Raw genomic sequence first — 19,638 nt, 5'->3', positions numbered from 1 at the left:
TAGTTCTTTTCTTTTTACCAGAAGGGTCAGTGTACATTTTTGTCTAAAGAGTTTTAGATGATTTTTTTCCTTGTTACCAGACCATATATATTCAAATTTAACTTCATAATCAAAGGTGCTTATCGCATTGATTTGACATAAAATGTGTTCAATTTTGTTATTTCATCTCAGCATTTTATTACTTAATACACAATGTTATAAGAGCTAGTTAGAATTACTCAACGCAAAAATTATATCTTACAGCCTTCAACATTAAACGTATATTGACTTTTTCAGGAGAGCGAACAGAAAACATTATACATTTATTAAATTATTATAAGAATAATAGTAAAGCATTAAAAATAAGATATTGAGGGATTGCCTTGAAACTTTTAGGGGTTGTAAGGTGAGCAGCATCTCCCTTTTACCGCCCCGGCTATAATAATGCATTTATAGCATGATATTTTTAGCGTGGAAAATCCAAAAACTGTTTCTAATTATAGTCAAAATGAATCATGAATCGGGTGACATATTGGATTAACAAATTAGTCAACGCTGCTCTTCAGTGAAGAAGTGAACTTTTAGAGGAAACTATCGCTTGAAAAGCACGAATTTTTGTGAACAAAATATTGTGTTGGCTTTATTTTCTACGTCTTCAAGTGTAAAAATATGTTGAGAATGTGTTAACGGACTATACTCTAGTCTGAACACCTTAAATAGTTAAATGATCGGACTAGTGTAATACTTTTCAGGGAAGCAATAATGATAAAAGGAAATCATTGTTAGAAAAAGGTAAGTCAAAATATACTGACGTGCCAAAGCAAGATTCTGAGAAATTTTCGTTCTGGGTCATTATCTCGCTTAGGCAAGATATTGCCCGGACACAAAACAGCCCGATATCTCGTCGCGCGGTATAATTAGTTGGACTAGAAAAAGGTAGAATCTATTTTATCATACTTCTCATGGTATTTGATAGAACTTATAGAAACTGTTTAAAATGTATGTTTGTTACTTTGACAAATTCATCATACTATTAAACACGTATCATGTCATTGTTCATAACATTCTTATGTTAGCTTATGTATGAGTATCATGTTTTTGAAGTCTAAATATATTGTCATGCCAAAGCCAGATTCTGAGATACCGGTATGTTCCATCTGTGTCAAAATCTCGCTTTTACAAATTCGCAGTATTGAATTTTTTCACACAGTTGTAAGCTGATTTTAACCATTACGCTAATTGTAGCTGCAAGTGGAATTTTGAAATTTTCTGTGTCAGGCTTAAATTTGCCTACGAATGATTTATCAGATGTAAATATTATTTTACTAAAAGAAAATGTGTCTGCTATTGTTTAACCTTTAATATACTATGGCCAGATATATAAATCAATGTGTATTCTATTTTATCTTACACGTAATTCATTTGTCTATTTTTAGAAACGTTTCTTTAAATAGTGTATCGTGTGATATATTTAGCTCTTAAAACGTATAAAACAGTAATGTGCACGTGGCTGGGAAAAATGTATTTCAATATATTGGAAAGATATGTTATACAAATTGTCATATGCTTGCTCTAATAATATTCTTGGAATAGAATCGTTTAAGCATAGAAAAATAAAATTAAAGTGACATCAAATGATGGAACATATAACAATAATTACTATGATAATAATGGCGCACTCCAAATTACAGAAATGAAGGGTTCGTTATGATAGAAAAGTAATGTTTGTAAACTTCATATACTTTTACAAATGAAATAAAGATATATAATAATTGTGTAATGATATGTTTGGAACAGTGTTCACTTTCTAAATACAAAATAAAATGAACTATTTAACAAGAAAGACTACAAAGACTAACGAGAAAAAAAATAGATATGTTTGTACGAAGATTTTTAATTCGAGACTAGAAAAAGATCAAGCATCTTGACATTAGAATAGCATAAGTACTCGTTATCATCGGTTTACAAGCAAACAAACACAATGTCCTTAATCGCTACGTCCTGGTGCATTCCCATAAGTTTCATACATGGATGTTGTATACCTTGTCCAAAACAATATAACAAAACTATAAAAATATATTTTTTATAATATGGATATTACATTTCAGGAATAATAATAATTATATATTTTATGTCAAATCAATGCGATAAGCACCTTTGATTATGAAGTAAAATTTGAAGAGATTTGGGATTAATGAATACTATTTGGGTCAAATCAATGCAACCAGCACCTTTGTTCATAATTTGGTCTTCCTTTTTTATAGCTTGTGTATGTATGTCTCCTAGCTCAATACATTGGGTGCCCATCTATCTGCATTTATCAATAGTGTAATCTTCCCATTTGATTTTGTCTTTTCTCACACATCTGAATTTGAACCATTAGGGTGCCACGGTATACTTTTATTTTAACCATGTTCACAATTTTTAAACAAGGCATAATTTACATTTTAATTTTAGTATACTGGCATGAAATGGAAGAGAGCAGAGAAATTCAAAACGTAATATAATAGTGATTATACTAGTATGTCTGTATTTTTATAACATTTTGTGCAATTAAAAATACTGATTTTCTGAATTCTGAGCTAGTTATTGTTCGATATGAAACATCTTCAGTGCAGGAGCAGCATTATCTTTACTTAATATGCAATGTAATATAAGGTTAAATTATCAACGCAAAAATTGAATCTTACAGCCTTTAACATAAAGGGTATATTGACTTTTTGGTGCAGAGCGAACAGGAAAAATATGCATATATTAAATTATTATAAAAATAGTAGTGAAACATAAAAAATAAGGTATTGAGGGATTGCCTGGAAACTTTCAGGGGTTGTAAGTTGAGCAGCCTCCCCTCTTTAACCGCCCCGGCTAAAAATATGTTTTTTATAGCATGATATTTTTTGCGAGGGAAATCCAAAAACTGTTACTATTTATAGTCAAAAATGGGTTTCTGGTTTAAATCATGAATCAGGTGACATATTGGATTAACAAATGGACAACGCTGTTCTTCAGTGAAGAAGTGAATTTTTAGAGGAAAACTATCGCTTGAAAAACACGAATTTTTGTGAACAATATATTGTTTTGGCTTTATTTGTGTAAAAATATGTTGAGAATAGATTAACGGATTATACTCTAGTCTGAACACCTTAAATAGTTAAAGGATCGGACTATAGTCTGTCCCATTAAAAATGGAAATGAACTTTTGCCTGGTGTGAATTAACAAAATGAGATTGAATAAAAATTTTACTGTTTTTGTAAACTAAAAAAAAGTCACCCTCGAGATTTTTTAGGATTTTACTTTAAAGTGTCTGCTTTTCTTGTGAAAGCAAATTTTGATTTCTCTATGGAAAATCTCTGTTGTTTATTTTCCGTAGCCATTGCCGAAGTACTCTTCATTTGAAGATGAACGGGAGAAAGCACGTGCCATGTTTCTAAAATATACATGAGGTTCTCGGGGTCGTTTCATGATTATTTTACAAAGCTGGATCTACAAGATGTAACAGTTTAGTTGCAATGCATGATGGAAAACTTAAAAAAATGAAAAATAAGCAACAAGAACACTGCGTCACATGGATAAAAGATCTAGAAATTACACTTACTTTTAAGCTGAATAGAATTCCTATAAATTTCGGAATAGATCTTTATAAACGTCACTTCTGAAGATTCCTTCATTGCCTGTTTCTATCCAGTTCCGTAGATCCGATTTTTTCTACCTTGAAACTCCTAAATGACATGACTCAGGACTACACTTATGATGATCCAGATTTTTTTAACTGTTAATCCGTCTCAGTTCAATTTGTGGAGTTATCTGGGTTAGCAAATGAAATATGTAAATGAAACACATCATAATTCAGCATGTTCCAAATCCATAATTCAAGAACGGCCCATCAATTTTAGTTGTCAACATCACAATGCTTATAACTCTTGAAAATGGATTCCTGACGAAAAAAAACTTTATTACGTCAACAACAATATACGAAATATATGACGTAACAAAAATGCCTCGCGACTCCAGTTGCGGCATTGACAGAGAGCGGTTAGGCATATTTAACCTCAAACAGATAATTTTAAGCGTTGAGATGAATTTGTCTTCATGGCATTTAAAATAATTTTTGTATACCCAGATTTTGCAACTTAACTGTAAAAAATACACCTTCAATTCATATATTAATAATAAAACTTTTGATAACATTTAAATAATTTTAAACACACTTAATGACATGAATTTACAACAGTACAATACTTCTTCCATTAATTATGACATATAACATTCGTTTTGATTTTATGTTTTTAAACTATTTTACATATTTCTCAGAAATAATTTCCCTACATATTATCTCGTTTTTCATGACTTCTGTAAATCCTACTCTTTTAGCTACAAAATATACAATACGCCGTATTTTTCTCCCGCGAAAAATATGCTAGATCTATTGTATTTTCACTGAATATTTTTAAATTTTAGGAAGGCTAAAATTATTGAGAAAGTCACTCGGTGTTTCTCTTTGACTAGATCTCCCTTTCATATTAACATAATAATTATATGTAACACTTTGAGTCTAAAAACACACACTTATTGTCGCTTATTGAACACTCCAATTCAAACTTATTCTTAATAATATCAAATCACTGACATTTTGTTGATTTGTGAGACGGGAAGTTAAATTTGTATTACTATCTTAAAGTATATAGGCCTACGTTTGATTGCTCAAACTAGAAAGCAAGATATTATATATTCTTATAATTTACATTTTCCTCGAACGCGAGTCTGTGTTTTCTCGTTAGCGAGGGAGTTAGTTAAAGTAGACGCAAACCAAGTCTGAATGTATAGTGAATCAGTTTTCCTTTCTATATATTTCTTGTCATATTTGCATGATAATGTAGTATTTGTTGGCGATTTCTTGTGAAAGTTGAAACCTACGGAAAGTTTTAGCGCACGGACATCGCACCCGAAATAAGAAGGCTAACATATTCTTATATCCCATCGAACCTGGTCAATTTAATTATTTTTGAATAGAAGTGATACATACTAATGGACAGAATTCAGACAACTACAGAATTGTGTAAATTAAACATTAATAAGCGAAGAACCATTTTTTATAGTCTTCTAGCTGGGTCATGTGGGGGTTGCGTTCATTGAACGCCGCCTTTCTTTGTTGATCTTGTTTATCATGTTCTAGGTGTTTGTTTTCGCTCCCCTAGGACATGTTGCGGTAAGATACGCACTTTATTGGAAAGCTATCTAATCAAATCACTGCATTGTTCTTTTTATCTTTAAAAAATACGACAGTTTATCATGGTAATTAATTTAATCTTTGTGTGTTAGAATTTATAAAGCGGTCACCGATAATTTAGCTTTAAATGATTTTGATTATTTTAAATAATAGTTTGCTAGTAAAATTGCCTTTTTGACACCAACTTTGTTCTCATTTTTCATTTTAATGATAACATTTAGCTATTGATCAGTAAGTAAATAAGAATAATCAATACAGTTCACCGTAATTGTGAGACGAACCCTAAATAACGTCTATATGGGCGCCGCCATTTTGAAATGGACGTCACGTCAGGTTACAACGTAAGTCAACGGGGAAAAATATAATTTTAACATTTTGACCATATTACTGACTTTATGAAAAAAATGAAAAACATGCCTAGAGATATTGACGTCAGGGTTAAGATGACATTAATTTAATGATTTTACTATTATATTAAATAAAAAATGGAATGTTCAAATTTGATGGGACAGACTATAGTGTAATACTTTCCAGGGAAGCAATAATGATAAAAGGAAATCATTGTTAGAAAAAGGGGAGTTAAAATAAACTGACTGGTCAAAGCAAGATTCTGAGAAATTTTCGTTCTGGGTCAGAATCTCGCTTTAGGCACAAAATAGCACAATATCTCGTCGCGCAGTATAATAAGCTGGGCTAGAAAATAGTAAAACATATTTTATCATATTTCTCATGGGATTTGATAGATCTAATAGAAACTGTTTCTTCTATTTCTGTAGAAGTATGTTTGTTGCATTTGAAAGAACTAATTGAAACTGTTTCTTCTCATTCTGTAAAATGTATGTTTGTTGGATTTGAAAGAACTAATAGAAACTGTTTTTTCTATTTCTGTAAAATGTATGTTTGGTACTTCGCAAAATTCATCAATTATTATACACGTCACATGTCATTGTTCATAACATGCTTATGTTAGCTTATGCTTGAGTATCTTGTTTTTGTAGTCAAAATATATTGTCATGCCAAAGCCAGATTCTGAGATATGTTCCTTCTGTGTCAGAATCTTGCTTTTACAAATCCGCAGTATCGATTTTTTTCACACAGTTGTAAGCTTATTCAAATCATTGCACTAATTGTATCTACAAGTGGATTTATAAATTTTCTGTCTCATGCTTAAATTTGCCTATGATTTATGAGATGTAAATACGATTTTACTAAAAGAAAATGTGTCTGCTATTGTTTTACCTTTAATATACTTTGACCTTATATATTAATCAATGTATTTTCTATTTTATCTTACACGTAATTCATTTGACTATTTTTAGAAATGTTTCTTTAAATAGTGTATCATTGTAAATACGTATATACGAAAACGTATATAGCAGAAATGTGCACGTGCCTGGGAAAAATGTATTTCAATAAAATGGAAAAATATTTTATACAAATTGTCATATGCTTGTTCTAATAATATTCTTGGAATAGAATTGTTTTAGTATAGAACAATGAAAATAAAGTGACATCATATGATGGAACATAAAACAATAATTACTATGATGATACAGAAAATTAATAATGGCGCACTTCAAATTATAGAAAAAGAAGGGTTCTCTGTGATAGAAAAGTAGTGTTTGCAAACTTCATATACTTTAACAAATGAAATAAAGTTATATAATAATTGTGTAATGATATCTTTGGAACAGTTTGGAACTGTGTACACTTTCTAAATACAGTTTTTGTACAAAATAAAATGAAATATTTAACAACAAAGACTACAAAGACTAACGAGAATAAACCAGATATGTGTGTACGAAGATTTTAAATTCGTGACTATAAAAAGACCAACCATCTTGGTATTAGAAGAACATAAGAACTCGATATCATAGGTTTACAAACAAACAAACAAACACTCTGTTCTAGATCACTAAGTCCTGATGCATACCCATAATTTTCGTACTTGGATGTTTTATACCTTGTCCAAAACAATATATCAAAACTACAAAAAATCTATTTTATTATATTTATTATATGGATATTACATCTCAGAAATAACAATATTAAAATATTTTAGGTCAAATAAATGCGATAAGCACCTTTGATAATGAAGTAAATTTTGAAGAGATTTTGGGATTAATGAATACTATTTGTGTCAAATCAATGCAACCAGCACCTTTGTTAATAATTTTGACTTTTTTTTATAGTTTATATACATATGTCTTCTAGCTTAATAGCTTGCGTGCCCATCTGTTTGTATTTATCAATAGTGTAATCTTTCCATTTGATTTTGTCTTTTCTCACGCATCTGAATTTGAACCATTAGGGTGCCAAGGTATTCTGATATTTTATCAAGGCATGATTAACATTTCAAATTTGGTATACTGGCATGAAATGGAAGAGAACAGAGAAATTCAAAACGTAATATAATAGAATAATACTAATATGTCTGTATTTTTATAACAATTTGTACAAGTAAAGATACTGATTTTCTGAATTCTGAGCCAGTTAATGTTTGATATGAAACATCTTCAGTGCAGGAGCAGCATTTTCTTTACTTAATATGCAATATAATATTAGTTAAATTACTCAACGCAAAAATTGTATCTTACAGCCGTTAACATTAAATGTTTATTGACTTTTTCGAGCGGAGCGAACAGAAAAATATATATTTATTAGATTATTATAAAAGAAATAGTTAAATATAAAAGATAAGGTATTGATGGATTGCCTCAAAACTTTCATGGGTTGCTAGGTAAGCAGCCGGCTTAAAATACCTTTAAATAATGTATCGTATAGCATGATATTTTTTTAGCTTGGAAATTCCAAAAACTGTTTCTATTTATAGTCAAAATGGGTTTCTGTCGGGTCACAATCTTCATCTTTAATTCTTCTTGACATATTCGATTGTTTGTATTTACAAATTTGACAACGCTGCTCTTCAGTGAAGCAATGAATTTTAAAGAAAATCTATCTTGAAATTATATTTGGCTGAATTTTCTACGTCTACAAGAGTTTTAAATATGTTGAAAATGGGTTTTCGAATTATACTCTATTCTGAACACCTTAAATTGTTAAATGATCATGGTTGATAAGAAAGACTTAATCATTTGACTAGTGTAATACTTTTCAGTAAAGCAAGAATGATAAAAGGAAATCATTGTTAGGAAAAGGTAAGTCAAAATATATTGACGTGCCAAAGCAAGTTTCTGAGAAATTTCCGTTCTGGGTCAGAATCTCGCTTAGGCGAGATATTGCCCAGACACCACAAAATAGCACAGTATTTCGTCGCAAGGTATAATTAGTTGGACTAGAAAAAGGTAAAACTTATTTTATCATATTAATTTTCTCATAGGATTTGATAGAACTAATAGAAACTGTTTCTTCTATTTCCGTAAAATGTATGTTTGTAACTTTGACAAATTCATCAAATTATGATACACGTCTCATGTCATTGTTCATAAAAAGCATATGTTAGCTTATGTATGAGTTTCTTGTTTTAGTAGTCTAAATACATTGTCATGCCAAAGCCAGGTTCTGAGATATGTTCCTTCTGTGTCAGAATCTCGCTTTTACAAATTCGCAGTATTGAAGTTTTTCACACAGTTGTAAGCTGATTTTAATCATTACGCTAATTGTAGCTACATTTGGAATTAAAAGAATTTCTGTCTCAAGCTTAAATTTGTCTACGAATGATTTATCAGATGTAAATATTATTTTACTATAATTAAATATGTCTGCTATTGTTTTCCATACAATGACCTTATAAACTAATAAATGTCTATTCTATTTTATTTTACACGTAATTCATTTGACTATTTTTAGAAATGTTTCTTTAAATAGTTTATCGTGTGATATATTTAGCTGTAAAATTCCAACAGTTGTTTCTATTTATAATCAAAACGGTTTTCCGGTTTCTGATCCGTTAGCGAAAGGTTGCATCCATGCAACATAACAAACGTCAGTTAGGATATAATTTTAATGAGAAAGGTAAAAGCTATTCTTATAATACGCCTTCTATAACCCTGTTAATCTCTGTATAATTATTATAACTGGCTTTTTATATACAAAATACCTAAGTTATAAAACCGGTCAGATATTGAAAGAGGTTAACGTTATAGTGTAATAAACTACAAATTTATATAGAAATTGTTCAAAGTGCACTTGTATCCGATTGCGGATCGAGAAATTAAGTTTGAAATAGACAAAAAATTAATTCAATGAATACATATTGCTTTATCACTGATTACATTATTCATTGAAAAGTGAGATTTTAATTACGTAAAATCAAAACTTTAGCGACATTAGGGTCATTAGGGTCATTAATTCAAATTCCCATTAAATGCAATGTTATCATTATTTTTGATCATGGATGATTAAAAGGTAATTATTCAGTTGATAAATAATTATGCTAATATAACAGAAATAGTTATTATATTTAAAGTATCTTTTAATGTCATTGTCAGAATGAGGAAAAGTAAATTCAGTGTTCTTGTCACGTATTAAAAGAAATCATTGCTTGACAAGTTATGGTTAACTTCTGAAACAATGAAATAAGAAACTTAAATGTACCCTAATTTGTATTTTATCTTCTAAATTTGAAACACTATACAATCTTTGTGTTGTTTATAAAAGTACTTAAATAAAAACATAAACTCAAACACAAAAAACGTGTAATAATAATTTAACTATTTTGAACTATAAGCATTGATTCACACTGATACTTTTGCGTAAGACTATTCGTTTATTAATATTAAGTTACTTTTGCACATCATTTAATTAATATTTTAAAATTTTGTACAACGTTTACTACTACTGAAATGATCAATATACAAAAACATGTACTAACTTTTCTATAACAATAGATAAACAAATAATACTTGTATATTATACATAAAAATTGGGTTTCCTTTTTACATTGTTCACTTTACAGATGGCAGACAAATATTATAGACTTGTTTGCTTTGTGGTAGATATATGTGCTGACGTATTAAGGAAATATTTTGTCAAACTTGCAAAAACCGATGCTGGGAACACTTATACATCAGTTATGGCATATCTAAATCAAAGACATAGAGATGCAAAGCAGTTATTGTGGCAGAAAAAGATCAGGAACTATCAGTATAATCTACTTTTTCCTAGTAACGGCAGAGCTGATGAAAATCAATGGGATATAACATTAATTGTTACATTAATTGTTGAATTATATCCGTCACACGAAAACTTTGCCTTATCTGAAATTCGAGATATTCGGAATAATTTGCAGCATCACTCAAATACTAGTAACATTTCTGATGACGAGTTCGACGATTATTGGGGACGTCTGAACACTGCTTGTATGCGTATAGTAAATACATGTTCTGTTAAAGAAGCCTTTAGTCCAAAAGATAAAGTTGCATTTCAAGATAAAATCAGTAAAGCAAAATGTAACAATCTTCCAAATATCGGAGATTGTCTACGTTGTTGGTACGAGGAAAGAATTAAGCAGATGGAATCAACTACTGAAGAAACAAACAAAATTATTCGAAAAGTGACTGTCGAAAAACCGGGACCTTCAGGTTATCTCTTTAGAAGATATTTTAACCAAGTCTTATCATTCCGATTCATCCGTTAGCACAAATTCATGAGTAAAATAGTATGACTTACACGAAATTGCCTTTACTATATATTTTGAAAGTCATTGATATATTTGATCTTTATAAAATCTTTATTTGAACAAATAAAATCGGCATGACATACTTTGAATAAACGTTTATCAGTATATTACATTTTTCATCGCTGAATGATAAGTTTGAGATATGTTATTTACTTAACATTTTTAGGTTCAGAACATATAATTTATGCACTTATAATTGTATAATAGACAAATAAACCAATGTGTAAAATTTCAGGGGAAAACAATAAAAGATTTAAAGCTTTTGATGGCATACTGGCAAAACTCCGAAGTAAGTTTTTAAAAAAGAGCATTATTTGCTAAAGTTGTCTAGAGACAAAAAGACGTGTTAAATATTAACGTTTGAATACATAATTAAAAAAGTTCTTTTACACAAAAATCAATTAATGCATCTTACAATAATTATTTTCAAAGAAATTCGTGATAACTTGATTTTCCTTTCATTACTTCAATGTTTATATTTATGAAGACATTTATTCTATTTAAGAGGGATTCGAGTTATCGATGAAGGACTTTCCAGACGATTTCAATGCTCCAAATGAAGTGACAGACATTCGAGCTAAACTTAGAGATTGCCATCACGTGCTTGTAGCCGGATGCAACAATAGCCGTTACTTTGAGACCGCTCTTGCAGCAATAAAGGGGATGGACTATAACTACAAACGAAGCGTAGAAATGCATACGTCATCTGATTGGCGGCACATTGATCCAGAAGATGTAGATTTGGTTTTATGTAGAGATCCATTTGGGGGAGTTTCTTACGATGAAAGCAAAGCTAAAGCCATGGATGATATATTTACAAGCATGATGCATTCAACAAAGACAGATAATGGTGATAAAACATTGGACATTGTAATAGTAACAGACCTGAATATATTGGAAGAGTGCAAAATGCATCATGATCATGAATTCCTAGACGAAGTGGTAAAGGTGTTTACTGATACAAGTTCAACACAACCAGCTGATCTTACAATAGGTATACTATTTATCGCTTATTCTGCTATAGACTGATATGACGTTAAATAAACTAAATCAGTCTAAATGTTATGAAATGAAGAAAATGTTTTGAATAATATAATCTAGCTCTTGATTAAGAATGTTTTCGGTAATTTCTCTCTCCATACTATATCCATTGTTGTGTTAAGTGTTCATGTTGTCCTTTGGTTATGGGTGATTCTGTATTGTATAGTATTGTATTGTTATGCCTAATTGTGTTTAGTCCGACTCTTTTCATATTTTTATAGTCATATCACATATTGTTTCAATTTTTGGTGTATTGTCGTTATGATTGGCCACAAAAAAATTTGGACAAGACCTTTAAGTTGACTTGACTAAACTTGACAATTATTCAATGAATGACCTTGACCTTCAAGTTCAAATGTCTAAATGTTGCCTGATTTGGCAATAACTTTGTTATTGTTGAATTGATTGTATTCAAACTTGAACACAACAATTTCTTTAGGATAGTCCTTGAAGTTCTACTGTATAAAACTCCCCCTTAAAGCTCCCATTCGGACTTCCAAACAAAATCTACCCCGATTTCAGGCTTAAACCAGACAGTTGTACAATAAACTATTTTTTTGAGATTATAAGTTATAAGTTATTATAAGTATTAACGTCAATCTCAGAACAAAAACATATTTCATCTTCGAGTCGATGGGATGTTTAACAAAAAGAAAAGAAAGAAAATTGTAGTATATGACATAGTGTCTTACCATTGACACGAATGTGTTCCTTTTTAGTGTACGGATTTGATTTATTTGTGGATAAAAACAACACTTTTAAACCAACCGGACATGTTAAATAATTTAGATATGACCTTGATCTTTAAAGGACCTTTATTGTCAAGGTCAGACGATTGAATATTTGCATATATTTTCTTACATTTGTCACTTATGGAATGATTCATACTTAGACAAAACAAGAAGTCTGACAAGACATACTTATTAAGATTAATAAGGGAAATATATTATTATATTTTTAAAGATTTGTTTAAACCGTTTATCTATTAGCTTTCAAAAAAAGTTTAAAACGTCGCCACTACTGTGTGGTTGCTCTTGTTTTATTTAGTCAAACATCATTTGTTTATTCGTTTACCACGATTACAATTATACCACTGTATGTTTGATTAAATAGGTAAAAATGAATAAGAATAGCTTCCTCATTACAGGATGTAGACGTAAAGGACAATACGCGCAATCGTCTTCGCTGCCAGTAACCAGAAATAATTTGGGAGGTAATATTGTTTCTTTTTCATGTATATTTGTTATGAAGTAAAAATGTCATACGTGTTTTTTGTGTGTGTTTTATTTTTTAATTTGACTTTCTTTATTTTTAAGCTTTAACGGAATGTTTCCTGAAGGCTTATGAGATATCCAGTGCTCAAGTAAATGATCAGATACTTACAAAAGCAAAGAGAAGTTTCCAAGTTTATAAGGCCATAGTATTAACAGGGCATGAGAAATGTGGTAAAACTTCTATAGCTGTTGCATTGGCGTCTGCTTATGATGTAAAAGAATGTTTACTTCTCAAGAAACCTAATGATGTCAATTACATTGACTTCCCAAACATCTGCTTGGTGATCATAGACGAGTTTGCTGGGAAATATCGTTATGAGGAGAATGATGTGTACAAATGGTACAACATGTTTGACCATCTGTATAATGCCGTTATAGCAGGACATATGAACGTGATAATGACGTGTGAAAAGCGTAAACTAGACAAATGTATCAACGAAATTGGACGGCATGCCATTCTTGACCACGTGGTGGATGTACCTTTACAAAAAGCTGTCGTTAAATTAGAAGTATCTGAACGTAAGTTCATACCATCGTAATATTTCTAAAATTACGCATTTAAACATGAATTTCACTATCACAATAAATGATTATTTTACTTATTGACCGCTTATGTCATTTAAGGTTAAGATCGGAAAAAGTATAGATAGAAATAGTTGACTGTAGTGTCGATTTTAGCGGAGATAATAATCATTTGCAATGCATGCCATTATACATGTATGTATTTCAAAAGTGTCAGGGATTTTGTTTAGTTTTTCACTTTATAGATATTTAATTTTCTTTAACCTTTTACCACATGAATATATTGTGAAAAAATGCCCGATTTCATTGAAAAGCCTCCTGTTACAAGTTCAAAATGCTATAAAACTATGAAAAATGTTTCAATACGGATGAAACTTGGCATTTTTAGCCCGTTACATGTTACAAAATTTTCTTGGTGATGAGGGGACCACTACTCCTTTCAAACCCCCAAACAAAAGTGGATACATCCTCCCTCTGGTACCCCCTTCTTGTACCTTTTTAATAAGGAGCGGTGCCGAAAAAGTGATCACTTTTACAGCATTTCACAAACGACAAATAGTGTTAGGGGCCTAAATAGGGCATTTATTCACTATTTAAGGCCTCAAAGGGAGGGGATGTCAAAAGCCGTAAAACACGTTTATATGAGGAAAAAGGTTATTAACAATCTTCTCTGGGATATACAATTGATTTGAGTTTTTTATATTTTGACAGTAAGATTTAAGATGGCATATATTTTTCTTTTTTCTGTCTAGAATATGGACATGTGTTTCCATTCATAGTACCTAAAGTATTCCCTTTTATTTTTTTAAACCATACTTTTAACTCTTAAAGTGTTTAGGTATTAACGTTTAATATAATACGTTGATATGAGTCATTATGGAACGGTGTATTAATCAAGTACTGTAGCTCTGCATCCCATAAAGTTTGCACTACTGTCCTTGGTGACCTAAATCTTGTTGTCATTCAAATTATTTTTGTTATCAATAAGAACAGCAAAGTGCACACATGACATTGTAAGCTTCAAATTTTGAGATATTTTCATTTGGCTGTAATTCTGAGTTATGTTATCAAAAATAATCAAACTCTGATTCTGCATTCTTATCTATGGCCATTTGTAGATTACCGAAAAGAAATATTTATGACAAGATTTTAACATACCCTGGAATACGTTTGTATGTTTTACAGGAAAAGTTTAAAATCACAATTAGTCGGAGAACGCATTACCCTTTATAAATAAAATCTACTGCAACTAAGTACTTAGAGAGCCCTATACTAGATAAATATTGACTTGCTTAGTTATAGAGATTTATAAGTTGTTATTGCTATTTATCCAAATTGACATAAATGCATATTGATAATTCACATAGTAAATAGTTTTATTTTGTTTCATCTTTGTCTATTTATAATAATAGTGATAATTTAAGCATAATTTCAGATGAATCCTTAAATTATATATCTTATATATAGCAACATAATTAAAACTAATGACCAAAATGACATGACAATATGTCGTACAAATATTTTATTGTCATAGTAGCTCAAAAGATTGACCTATTATTACAGCTCAATTATGTTAGCCTTAAACATGTATTATAATTTTATTCACAAGCGCATAATACACACACGTTTCAATCAAGCGCTTTTTTATCAAATGGCAGAAGATATCAATTCAACGAATTCACTTGTTGATTCAAACCATTACTATATACTTCCACTCAGAAAGAAAGGCATTTAAACGCGCTTATCTAATATCATTATACAATATATGAACATTTCATTTCAGGAATACAAAGTCAAATACAGGCGAAAAGAGGATTTTCTGGATTGGAAAGGTAAAAAATAATCTAAGTCAATACCTCTGCGCTATTTGATACAAAAGGACATATCTCCACATATTATATATGTTATAAATGAACAGGTCGTAGTCGGTGTGGTCACCGTGGTCTTCTTACATGCACAGCATAAAGAAGTAATGCTTACATGTCGTAAAGAAGAAATGCTTACATGTCATAGGACGTCAATTATGACGAATTAACCAAATGAAAAAGTACTACGTTCAATTTACACAGACTATATTCTCTTTTATATTGACATGTTAGATTGGAAATTGATCATAGTATAACAATGCACGGTGTATTGCTCAACTGCTTTGTTAATTAATCACGCAGGCATCTAGGTCTTCGTAATTATATTCCGATGCATTTGAACTCGAACCGCGCATTATTCTACAACAATGCACTCAAAATTGGGATCTATTTCCTAAGTGAACACGGGGTCTGAAATTTAAAGCCTCCTGACATCAAATATAGATGAGCTGAAAATTTATGGAAGTTAATATGATATTGTGTATATTCCGGTTGTTCCAATTGAACATACAAATAGGTGACTTTGACTAGAGCTAAATGAGCACTATACAGTTACACATGAATTGCACTGATTAAACTTATTTTAGACTAAGATTGAATTAAACGATTTTTCTTAATATTTATTAATTTTTATATAAAGCCCTCAGTTTTAATTATAACTATTTAATTTTTACTTAGTGCAGTTGTATCGATAAATCATCAAATAGTTGCTCTTTGTATCACTATCATCTTTGATAAATCTGCAATAATTCATAAAAGCAGTTCTTGTGAAAACATGTTATAAATAAAAAATATATGCAGTCAATATTTGAATATTTTACGTTTCACGTTTGATCTCATTTTCTTTCAAATAACGGATAAACTTATATCGATTTTATGACCATACAGTAAGGTGCTATTTCAGGGTAATGCAGACTGAGACAGATGATTTGAGTGTAAAGAGATCGAGGTCAATGTCGTCTGGTTTATGGTCAGCCGAAGAGAAACGTGAGATTAACATCAGGATCAAGGATGATAGGAAGCATTGTGACCTTTCAGGAAGTTGTATACTACCTTCAGGAGAAATTCTTCTTTCAGATTTCTATAACAAAACATTAAAGAAACTTGATAACATGTATAAAGTAATCAGTGTTTGTGATCTTCCTTGTATACCATATGATGTTTGTTATGTCGGGGATAATGTAGCTGTTGTATCACTGTTGATGAAACTTCAGTTTGTTGATACTAAACGTAGTATGACACTGATTAGATGCATTGATACAGATCAACTTTGTCGTGGTCTGGCTTGTCATGGTGATCAGATGTATGTTAGAGACATTAATGGTTCAATTTATAGATATAGTACAGATGGAATAAAGCAGCAGGTGATTTATTCAACTATAATTTCTTATAATCCTTATAACAAAATTACTGTGAGTAATGATGGAAGTAAGTTATACTTTTCATGTGAGAATCAGCTTGTTACCATTGACAAAAATGGAAACCATTTGTTTACATTAAACAATGCAAAAATACATGGCAGATGTAGAGTTTGTGTAGATGATCAAGGCTATGTTTATGTAAATGGTAGGAATGGGAATATTTTACAAATAAGTGAAGATGGTATGATTTTACTTCAGGTCATACCAAGGGTATATGGCATGACTAATGCACGTTCATTAACATTTGATAGGAAAAATACAGCTCTGATTATAGCAGGGTTGTCAGATGAAATTAGTGTTTTTAAACTGAGGTCATAATGTGAAACTCAAACAAGATGAATAGGATACCATGATCAATTTAATAACTTTAAGATTTCTTAATATATACTACACTTTATTTGTTCCGGCATAATGCCAAGTAAGTTAGAATTATTCCTCACTAGATGGTGGAACAAACTTGATTTTTCTGGCTTTACTTCAATGCATGGATAGTGTAAGATATATATGTTTATAAACTTTTATAATTTAAGTTACAACATAATATTTTGTCATCTCCTATTTTTTTTATCTGAAATGGAGTCAATTAGTCGATGCACATATTTACAACACTGTATTCTACTCAGTCACTGTTAACAGTTGTTTCATGTGTGATCTACCAATTGATGATTCAATTATAATAATTTATTTCATAGAACTAAAGTGTTTGAAAAGTTTGTAAAGGTTTCAACAATTATATATAGATCTGTAATATGGACCAATGTAACTTTTTTTTCGTACCATGTGTATGTGTCCTTGAAGAGAATAATAACGCATTTTTTCTTTTAATTAGGGAGCATAGACCGCTTTCCATGGTGATAATTATACTTCCTTAATGTATTAGGGACTTCTCATTTAATAAAATCATTGGCTGAAATAGTATTAATTATTTGTTGTTGTTGATGATGATGCAGTTTAGTCCAACATCTTTATATGGTCCTGAGAATATACTCCTCTAACAATTTTGCGATCGTTTGGTCTCTGTTTGGACCAGAAATTGATTCTCATAGAACCTGACCACTATTACAGTATAACTAATGGATTAAATTCCAATAAATTCTTTAAAACATTTTGCTGCTATACACAACATATATATTTATATTTAATCAATCAAGATTACAATTTAGATGTTTATTGAATACATTACTAAAAATATTATCCATAGGTTTATTATTCCGGCGAATTGAATTTAACAATTCTTACAACATGAAGCTTGTTGGTTGGTGACTATTTTTATTTATAGATTCACGCATGCAATGTTTTATAGATAACTCTAGAAAACATGCAATACAAGACTACTTGCATCACCAAGCACAAAGATTGGCAATATCTCATATTAATTTGCGTTGAGCAGAAAATTCTATCCATAGAAATAAGGTAGCCTGGGACATTTAACCCGGTTTTTATTTTCCAAGTTCAAAACAATCCGGATGAAATCTACAGTTGATAGTACTCGAAGTAAAGATACTTTTTATGTACATGTACATATATTTATAAAACTGTTGGTGCGTTCAGAGTATTCCCAATGGTAGCAATAATGAATTACCACCGGTAAAATTACATTTCTATTGTTTGTTACCAATGTTTGATCATTTATCTAAACCAAAAGTACATGGCACTCCAAGCCATCAGTTCTGTTCTTAAGTCCAAGTTTTACTCAGTTTTTTTATTGTACAGGTAATTTGAATTGATATTTATAAATTTATAAACTTTATCCCCCGCTTTAATGTTTCTTTGCAAATTCAGCGGGTTTTTTTACATTCAACGCATGCCTATATACTATTAGTCTAATACGAGCAATGTAAATTGCATGCAACTGACAATAAGAATCAGATCTGATTGACAAAAGTTACCAACACTGGGTGATCTCAGAGTAACTCCATGCCATTTGTAGGTTACTTATCATAGTCATAGCATGGTACCAATGTTTATGGATAAAATTTGTCATAGTAAGAAAGAATAACAGACAGAGGGTGCTCTCGGAGTTAATATATTGGTATCCAATGGTAGCTTTAATTTACTTACACTGGCATATCAATGGTATCAGATTTCCTGAAAACAAATGCCATTGGCAGATAAATTTTCAGAAAAACTAGTGCTATGTAAGTGTTGACAAGTCTTACTTATAACGTCATTCATTAAATTCAGCGCAAAATATTTGTTGTCAGTTTCTTTTAAACAAGTACATATATTCACGTGGACATGGAGTGTTCATGGAGTGATTTTAATGGCAGATTATGAAAATTGTGAGTTTTTAAAAACATTTGGCAAGTACTAATATAAATCAAGACAATATAGACCTGACCTTCATATATCTGCTTCTATATGACATCAAAATCGATTTCATACGGTAAGTGCAACAGCAGCAACATCAAACATTTATAATTAGAAGGAAAGTTTCATGAGGTTAAAGTCATTAAAGATCCTGTATGTTTTGATTAAGGTTGTTACCTCAATTAAGTGATTTTTTATATATGCATATAATTATGCTTCTAAAAAAAATTCAAACATCGAAGAATATGTAAAATATGTACTGCAAATATTTGTACATATTATATGTAATCACTAAGATATATGCATTCATTTCTTTTTGAAAAAGTTGACTTAGACTTCATAGAAAATGATTTTTAT

At 30.4% G+C, this 19,638-nt stretch overlaps 3 protein-coding genes across 5 annotated transcripts in view; 2 read left to right on the top strand and 1 right to left on the bottom strand.

The window, feature by feature from the left end:
- LOC132715885 (failed axon connections homolog) overlaps nt 1–19,638 on the bottom strand; it is a 38,695-nt gene that overhangs the window by 5,875 nt on the left and 13,182 nt on the right. The gene's annotated exons all lie outside the window — the stretch shown is intronic.
- Nucleotides 1–19,638, top strand: part of LOC132715884 (failed axon connections homolog) — a 38,930-nt gene that overhangs the window by 13,610 nt on the left and 5,682 nt on the right. The window lies entirely within an intron of this gene.
- LOC132715883 (uncharacterized) lies at nt 494–17,889 on the top strand. Of its 3 annotated transcripts, none has more exons than XM_060698977.1 (8): nt 494–771; nt 10,126–10,750; nt 11,084–11,137; nt 11,354–11,842; nt 13,037–13,102; nt 13,206–13,682; nt 15,469–15,517; nt 16,455–17,889. In XM_060698977.1, the coding sequence occupies exons 2-8, from the start codon at nt 10,126–10,128 to the stop codon at nt 17,287–17,289; spliced, it is 2,595 nt and encodes an 864-aa protein (XP_060554960.1). In that variant the 5' UTR covers nt 494–771; the 3' UTR covers nt 17,290–17,889. The 3 variants fall into 3 exon arrangements, with proteins under 3 accessions (XP_060554960.1, XP_060554959.1, XP_060554961.1); XM_060698976.1 differs by having other exon boundaries at nt 8,326–10,750; XM_060698978.1 differs by lacking the exon at nt 494–771 and adding an exon at nt 7,574–8,512.

Source organism: Ruditapes philippinarum, unplaced genomic scaffold, assembly GCF_026571515.1.
Source record: "Ruditapes philippinarum isolate M1 unplaced genomic scaffold, ASM2657151v2 ctg14245_1_1_1_1, whole genome shotgun sequence".
Taxonomy (NCBI): domain Eukaryota; kingdom Metazoa; phylum Mollusca; class Bivalvia; order Venerida; family Veneridae; genus Ruditapes; species Ruditapes philippinarum.
This window is presented reverse-complemented; position numbering and strand designations above follow the sequence as displayed.